This window comes from Penaeus chinensis, chromosome 23 (assembly GCF_019202785.1).
Source record: "Penaeus chinensis breed Huanghai No. 1 chromosome 23, ASM1920278v2, whole genome shotgun sequence".
In the NCBI taxonomy this organism is placed as follows: Eukaryota; Metazoa; Arthropoda; class Malacostraca; order Decapoda; family Penaeidae; genus Penaeus; species Penaeus chinensis.
Window position 1 is genome coordinate 23200321 of NC_061841.1, and position 9885 is coordinate 23210205.

Sequence of the window (9885 nt, forward strand, 5' to 3'; positions counted from 1 at the left end):
GCGGCAGGCCCTGGAGGCGTGTCACAAGGGCTGGGGCGAGAGCGTCATCATAGGCGTGGCGGCAGCGGGCGTGGAGATCTCGACCAGGCCCTTCCAGCTGGTGACGGGGAGGGTGTGGCGGGGGTCGGCCTTCGGAGGTGAGGAGGGAAAGTTAATACTAAAGTTTAATACTAAAGTTTACTTTTGATTCCATTTGTAACAATGGATATTCTTGGTGTGACATAGTGTCTGTTACATTTTGCTTCTAAACTATCCCGTGTGCAAGGAATGGCCGGGGTTACCACCCACTGGCGGCGAGGGATTCGAACGCAGGTCAGCAAGATTGCTAGACGAGAACGCTACCGCTGCACCACACAGGGGAGGGAGGGAGAGAGGGAGAGAGAGAGAAGGAGAGAGAGGGAGAAGGCGGGAGGAAGAATGAGAGGGAGGGAGACGCAGTAGCTATTGCTATAGCAATAACTGAAGCAGTAACAGTAATAGTAGTAGTAATAGCAGTAGCAATAGTCTGTTGTTGTCTTGTTGTTTATCACTAGTGCGTTTGTTATTATAGACACGGCTAAACCGTCTATCTCGGTTGACGGCGGTATAAGTCCCTTAATCCGTTGAAGCCGAGCTGATTTCAGGGTAGCCAAAGTGTTTATACAGCCGTGATTAGTCCGTTAAGGCTTATCGTCAGGGAAAGACGAGACTAGAGAGGCTATTGTTTAGTAATAAGGTTTAAATATTAATCCCGTTCTAGTGTCCTAATTTATTCAATTTTCTGACAGGATTAACTTATAATGGACTGAGGAGTATAAACAAACATTTGTCAGTTAAACATAAAGACATAATATATTTTACAAAGTATACATATCGATATTATTTATTGTATAGAAAAGAAATAAAAGTAAACCAATAATTCATGACTAGGCAATTTTCAGGAGTGACCATGATATAATTACACTTCAGGGGAGACTACGATATTACCACATTATCCCCTTCCTAGTGACGAAGAAGAAAGAACGATACAGATTTCCTTGGTTGAACATACAAAGGCTGGACATGGTTTGTGAGTTAGTTAGGTACATCTAGCAAGTAAGCGGGTTTAACACAATCAATGGCGACTGCGTCAGAAGTGTCATTGCGGTTAATGGTAACAGTCTTCCTTGTGCGCCTAAGAACTTCATATGGACCTTCCTATGGCGGCTGTAGTGGACGTCGGATGGAATCTACTCGGACGAACACACGGGTACAGTAATGGAGCTTCTGGCTTACGGAAGACTTACTTGAAGACGGCTGCTGTGGCTGAACAGGTCGAAGCTTGAACATCACATCCCTGAGCTGCATAATCCTGAGTAGGGTTGGTAATGGAGCCAGTGGAACTGCAGAGTAATTCACCAGGTAGTCGGACTGATGTTGCATATACAAACTCTGCAGAAGTAGAGCCAAGGTCAGATTTGAGTGAGCTCCTGATGCCTAAAAGCACAAGAGGTGTTCATGTTAATGATCCATGAGTGATGATTTCAGCTGACGATGAGACTGGAAGTGCGATAATGTCGAATTCCAAGCAAAGTCATAAGTTTGCACCAAAGTTGCGACTCAAACTGACTTCCCCTGTCGGATGTTAGATTGGTTGGTACTCCAAATCTTGACACCCAACCAGCAATAAAGGCTCGTGCTACAGTATCAGCATGAATGGCAGCAAGAGGAATATCCTCCGGCCATCTAGTAAATCTGTCGACACAGGTGAGGAGGTACCTATATCCACTGGAGTAGTGCAGGGGATCAACTAGATCAACGTGAACATGGTCGAATCTAAAGGTAACTGGTGTGAAGGGCATAGAAGGAGAAACTGTATGGCGAGTTATTTTGGAAGTCTGACACTTAATGCAAGAATGTGTTCAGTTTCTTATATCTTTGTTGATACCATTCAAGATCAATCTCGAGATCAGAAGATGCTGTGATGCACACACACCAGGATGGGAGATGTCATGGAGTTGCTTGAAAATGGCAAGTCGATATTTCTGAGGTAGATATGAACGAATGGTGTCAGCAGAATCATCAGCATACAGGTCTATATCCGTTCCAGGAATTTTAATTTTCTTCAGTTGAAATGCAGGATTATCTTTCAGTAGCTGCAGTTCAGCATCAGTCTGCAGCAATTGCTGCATAATCGACGAGGGAAGAGTCGACAGTAGAGGCATTGCGAGCCTGGAATATCATCTTGGACTTTGATGTACTGGAAGTCAGTAGTGAATTGTAAAATATAGTCAATATGACGAAGTTGTTGAGGAGTGCAGGTAGACTTGTTGAAAATTTAGAGAGTGGCTTGTGGTCAGTGAAGATGTGGAACTTCTTGCTTTCTATTAAATGCTGAAACTTTTTGGTTGCTAAAAGTTCTCAATCAAATGTGCTACAGTTCTGCTCAGCATTATTTACCCACCTTCCACATATTGTTGCGGAATAGCTCCAGTGCCAGTGTTGGAGGCATCAGTAGTGATGGATGTTGGAGCATCTTGACTGGGAAAGCTGAGTGTAGATACTGCATTGTGGGCTTGCTTAGCAGCATCGTAGGCAGTATCAGCTTTAGGAGTCGAGACATGAGCAACTGACTGACCTCTCTTGCATGGTCTGATAATGAAATACAGAGGTTGGAGAAGTAGAGAATACTTTGGAATGAATCTGTTGTAGTAGTTAGTCATCCCTAGGAATTCCTTGAGCTGGTGCTGTGTAGTTGGCTTAGGAAATTGCTGAATGGCCTCACATTGGGCCGGAAGTGGAGTGATATTTGCTGCATAAACTGTGTGGCTGAGAAAATTAACAGACGAAACTCCATACACACTCTGGTCTACATCAATTTGGATACCATAGTCATTCAGATGTTGAAGACTTACATTAGATGATCCTGATGTTCAGCAGCATTCTTACTGGCGATGAGTAGATCATCAATATAAGCAAAGACAAATGGTAGTCCTTGTAGGATTTCATCAATGAAACACTAGAATGTTTGTGCAGCATTTTTCAGTTCAAAAGGCATCCGGACATATTCATACAAGCCAAATGTGGTGATAATGGCTGTTTTCGGGATGTCTGGAGGGTGGACTGGTATTTGGTGGAATGTTTTGACCAGATCAATTTTGGAGATGGAACATCCAGAAAGTTGTGAAGTAAATTCTTGAATGTTGAGAACGCTCCATCAGCGTCTGAGCAGTGCGAGATCTGTAGTCACCACAGGGTCGTAGTCCTCCATTCTTTTTAGAAACATGCAGTGCAGATGACCAGCTGCTTGATCTTGCACAGATAATTCCCAGATGTTGTAGGGACTTGAGCGCTTTTACTAAGCGATACCATTCTGGAGGTAATCGACGAGACCTAGCATGTGTAGAGCGACCAGTTGCTTCGATGTAATAAGTAATGAAATGCTTTATAGGGAGGGTTGTAGAGTATGGCTGAGTAAGTAAAGGAAAGGACTTCAGCAGTGATGGGTTGTTGGCATCGACTGTGGAAATCTGCAAGCTATTTCCATGTAGAAGTGGAAAATTAGCCTACTCAAAATAGTTTCTAAAAAAGTCGGCACCAAGTATGGCTTGAGAGCTGCTACATAGAAAGTCCACTGAAATGTGCGCTGATTTCAGGGTAGCCAAGCTGTTTATACAGCCGTTAAGGCTTATCGTCAGCTGAAGACAAGACTAGAGAGGCTATTGTTTAATAATAAGGTTTAAATATTAATCCCGTTCTAGTGTCCTAATTTATTCAATTTTCTGACAGGACTAGGAACTTAGTATTTTTTAACATAATTATGCAAATAAACAAACTTGTGACAACTAACATAAAGACAATATATTTTACAACGTACACATATTGTATAAGAACAGCATTTATTGTGTAAGAAATAAATAAAAGTAAACAAAGTCATAACTATGCGATTTTCAGGGGAGACCATTACATAATTCAATTTCTGGGGAGACTACGATATTACTACAGTACTAGCATTACTAGCAGTGGTACGGGTTATGTTCGAGGTTTGCTAAAATAATGATGATGGTGATACCCAAACTATATTTTCATTCATCATAGAATATGTAATTTACGCAATATTTTCTTTGCATCCACCAAGTGAGCTGCGTTCGTTCTTATTCCACAATTGGAAGGATAATGATGTATGAAATAGTATTAGTATTAAGATGTATCCTTAATATCCTTTACTGGCAATGCTATAAAACAGAAACGATAAGGAAAGTAAAGTTTAAAGTTTATTTATTTATTTGTGTATTTATGTTTTTATTAAAGATGGACAGATAGCTCCTTATCCTTATTTTATTCGAGATAATTCCAGGGCTTCTTCCTCCTGCGACTGAAAATGCAAAGGTCGTGCAAGTGTGCAATCTGTATTCTGGATTCTTAATTCTCATTCCGCAGATGAACTTTGGTCGCCATTTGCCTCACTTAGGCAGCAAAATGGGCTCTTGATACGACTGACAAATTATTTTAAACAATTTTGGGTTATTGTATCTATTACGTCTTCGGTTAGAAAGAAAAGAATGCTTCATTTGTGCAAGAGGATCCTCATCCTCAGAGAATCTAACAACGCAACAAGCCAACCATCCCAACTTGAATTCACCATCTTAAAATCTAACCACAAATACCCTCCTCCTTTAAATATCCTTAAAAAGAATCCATCTCTCTCTCCCCAAGGTTTCAAGTCCCGTGAGAGCGTGCCGAAGCTGGTGAACGATTACATGAACGGCAAGGTCATGGTGGACGAGTTCGTGACCTTTACGAAGCCCTTGGCGGAGATCAACGAAGCCTTTGACCTGATGCACCAGGGGAAGGCCCTCAGGACGGTGGTCGCCATGTAGAGGCCCCGATGACTTATTGGCAGAGGATTTCCGCGACCTATTGTGAAGCTGATGGTGATGATGGTGGTGTTGGTGATGATGGTGAAGGTGATGATGATGGTGTTAGTGATGGCGGTGGCGACTGTAATGTATTGATAGTGATGACGCGGGTGATGTTTGTAATGATGTTGGTATGATAAAAGCATTAGCGTTCTCACTGCATTACTGGAGGCATTATTATGATCAATATTGTTATATTTCATTGATACTTCATTCTTATTGTTATAATTTATTATTACTATTACTGTTATTGTTGTTGTTGTTATTATCGATTATTATTTTTATCTTTATTTTCATGATTATCACTATCATCATCATTAACATCACTTTTATCAATATTACTTTAACCATTGTTATCTTCATTGTTCTGTAGCTGCTATCATTAAAATTGATTTAAGAATAATAGTAAGAATTAGTGAAAGGACTGCTTTTGCTTTTTCACGTTTTAGAATATTTTTCATGTGCTTCGATTACTTAGATTATATATTTTGTTTGTTTATATATTGCAGGAACAGAATTCGTGAAGATGACAATGATAAATTTCTCTGTGAAAGAATGGAGTACATTTACCGAGGAAATAAAACTTTAAATTGGGAGATGTATTTTTTATGTTGCCTTTTTGATTACATAATATTCTTATTATTTTCATAGTTTTTTTTTTCTTGAGATATCTGTCAGACTGAAGCGCACATTTGTCCTCTGAAAGATATTTTTAGAAAATGCTGTCCCCATTCATATTATTATTATGCTAAGGAGCTTTAGTAGCTATGTCACAAAGTTTGCAACTAGTACACAGTAAATTAGTAATGATGTTACTTATAGTATTATTATACTATTTTGTTTTTATAAGACAATTGATTTATCCCTCTCTGGTTTGTTATGGTTTGATCACTTACTCGATTACATGGTATCTTGAGAGAAAGAGAGCAACAGGGGAGGAGGAAGTTCTTGAAGTAACTGTGCTGTATTACAGTGATGCATTACGTAGGTTATATATGTTTTCCTTTACACACACATACACATTGTATATATATATATATGTATATATATATTTATATATAAATATTTATATATAAATATATATATATAATATATATATATATATATATCTATATACACACTCACACACACACATATACACACACATACACACACATATATACATACATATATATACATATATACATATATATATACATATATATATATACATATATATATACATATATTTATAAATATACATATATTTATATATATACATACATACACACAATTGCATATATGTGTATACACACACATACACGCACACACACACACACACACACACACACACACATATATATACATAAATACATATAATTATATAGCGAGAAGAGTATACGTATGCATATGCGTATTTGCGTTTGTATTTGTTATATATGTGTGCACGCCCGAATGTCAGTGCCGAAAGGTAATTCACAATGTAGTTTGCCATTGTGATAACATCAATGAAAAATAAAACCATTTTATTTATTTCCAAAGAATGCAGACGAAAGTTATTCAGAGTCAAAATTTGAGTCACGGCTGGACATGTACAGAATCGTTCATTGTCGATGACATATCTGCAATAGCCGTAGGTATAGCAGCTTTAATGCTAGTAATCACAGTGGAAGGAGCAGCAGGCACAAAGGAAGTTATAAATAAAACAGAACAAAAAACATAAACGAAAAGGTGAAACTTAAATAAGCAATTCAATAGGCCTAGTGTATTTTTAGGCAATACGGGCACTGTGCCAACATATCTCATTTTGCTAAGCCAACTTTCATCTATGCTGTTACTAACACACACACACACACACACACACACACACACACACACACACACACACACATATATATATATATATATATGTGTGTGTGTATAAATATACATATATATGTATATATATATACATATATATATATATATATATATATATATATATATATATATATATATATATATATATATATAACACAAACACAGTAACGTGTACACAAAGATGAAAGGAAATCAACCACAGCACTCACACCGCTTATTACCTTTATTTTTTCTCGAATCACCCGTTGTATGTTAAGAAGTCAGTAGTCTCGTCCATGTTTCTAAGAGCTTATAAGATTTGCGATACGGAATTTATCGATCGAGAAATTGACGTCATATTTGAAACGTTTTCTAAATTAGGATATCCTCGATTTTTCTTAAAGCAGGCTCATTCATCTGCGAGATGGAAGTTTTACACTCATTCCCGTAATACTCAACAGGATAGTGACAATAATCTTCTAATTATTCCGGATAACCCGTCCCTCGATGAGAAACGACACATGTTGCCCCAAAGGTCACCAACTTAACTGGAAAAACGCTAAATTAATCCATAAATCAGCTAATTCGAACGAAAGGAAAATATTAGAATCTCTATTAATTAGACAAATGCTGGTCAATGGGGGGGGGGGGGGGGATGACCTTACCTCCTCGGTAGTTAGCAAAGCCTTCCCTAGACATTTCGACCTTGACCCTCGTCCTGAGACCTGATTCAGCTCTTGTTCGTTCTGTCTCTCAACCAATATATATTTTTGTCAAAATTCTCTCCTTGTATCCATTCTGAAGAGGAACTCGAGAAGAGTTCGAAACGTTACGATTATATTTCATTTCTTACTGTGGCTGTTTTCCTTTCATATATATATATGCTTACATATGTACACACATATATATATATATATATATATATATATATATATATATATATATATATATATATACATATATATATATATATATATATATATATATATATATATATATATATATATATATATATATATATATATATATATATATATATATATATATATATATATATATATATATATATATATATATATATATATATATATATATATATATATATATATATATATATATATATATATATATATATATATATATATATATATATATATATATATATATATATATATATATATATATATATATATATATATATATATATATATATATATATATATATATATATATATATATATATATATATATATATATATATATATATATATATATATATATATATATATATATATATATATATATATATATATATATATATATATATATATATATATATATATATATATATATATATATATATATATATATATATATATATATATATATATATATATATATATATATATATATATATATATATATATATATATATATATATATATATATATATATATATATATATATATATATATATATATATATATATATATATATATATATATATATATATATATATATATATATATATATATATATATATATATATATATATATATATATATATATATATATATATATATATATATATATATATATATATATATATATATATATATATATATATATATATATATATATATATATATATATATATATATATATATATATATATATATATATATATATATATATATATATATATATATATATATATATATATATATATATATATATATATATATATATATATATATATATATATATATATATATATATATATATATATATATATATATATATATATATATATATATATATATATATATATATATATATATATATATATATATATATATATATATATATATATATATATATATATATATATATATATATATATATATATATATATATATATATATATATATATATATATATATATATATATATATATATATATATATATATATATATATATATATATATATATATATATATATATATATATATATATATATATATATATATATATATATATATATATATATATATATATATATATATATATATATATATATATATATATATATATATATATATATATATATATATATATATATATATATATATATATATATATATATATATATATATATATATATATATATATATATATATATATATATATATATATATATATATATATATATATATATATATATATATATATATATATATATATATATATATATATATATATATATATATATATATATATATATATATATATATATATATATATATATATATATATATATATATATATATATATATATATATATATATATATATATATATATATATATATATATATATATATATATATATATATATATATATATATATATATATATATATATATATATATATATATATATATATATATATATATATATATATATATATATATATATATATATATATATATATATATATATATATATATATATATATATATATATATATATATATATATATATATATATATATATATATATATATATATATATATATATATATATATATATATATATATATATATATATATATATATATATATATATATATATATATATATATATATATATATATATATATATATATATATATATATATATATATATATATATATATATATATATATATATATATATATATATATATATATATATATATATATATATATATATATATATATATATATATATATATATATATATATATATATATATATATATATATATATATATATATATATATATATATATATATATATATATATATATATATATTGAATCTCTCGCTCGGTTTTCCTCACTGCTCGACGGGAGGCTTACGGAACCCTCGCTTCGTCGACGTCGAAAGGTAAGACACGCGAGCTTGTAAACCCTTCGTCGGCAGCTTTTTTTAATGAGTAAAAGTATTATTTCGGGGAGATATTCGGAGGATCCGTAGCGAGGCGGGTTTTTAAAGAGCTTTTAAGAGTGGTTTTTAAAGACTTGGAGAGGAGGACGGCAAGGGCGGCGTCGGAGGCCTCCCCTGGCCACATGGTTCGTTTTTTCAGGCGAGGCCATGTCACGGGGCTCGGCTGATGGCCATGCCTGGGCCAGTAGCGGAAATAATGGGA

The 9885-nt window shown here is 31.2% G+C and overlaps 1 protein-coding gene across 1 annotated transcript in view; it reads left to right on the forward strand.

Annotated features, from left to right (window-relative positions):
• The window catches only part of LOC125037480 (alcohol dehydrogenase class-3-like), an 18798-nt gene extending 13325 nt beyond the window's left edge, over window positions 1-5473 (forward strand). The window contains exons 7-8 of the mRNA XM_047630632.1: window positions 1-137; window positions 4675-5473. The exon at window positions 1-137 is cut by the window's left edge and continues 127 nt beyond it. Coding sequence (XP_047486588.1) covers window positions 1-137; window positions 4675-4838 — 301 coding nt within the window. The 3' untranslated portion in view covers window positions 4839-5473. The remainder of the gene's footprint in view (window positions 138-4674) is intronic.
• Window positions 5474-9885: the final 4412 nt, after the last annotated feature.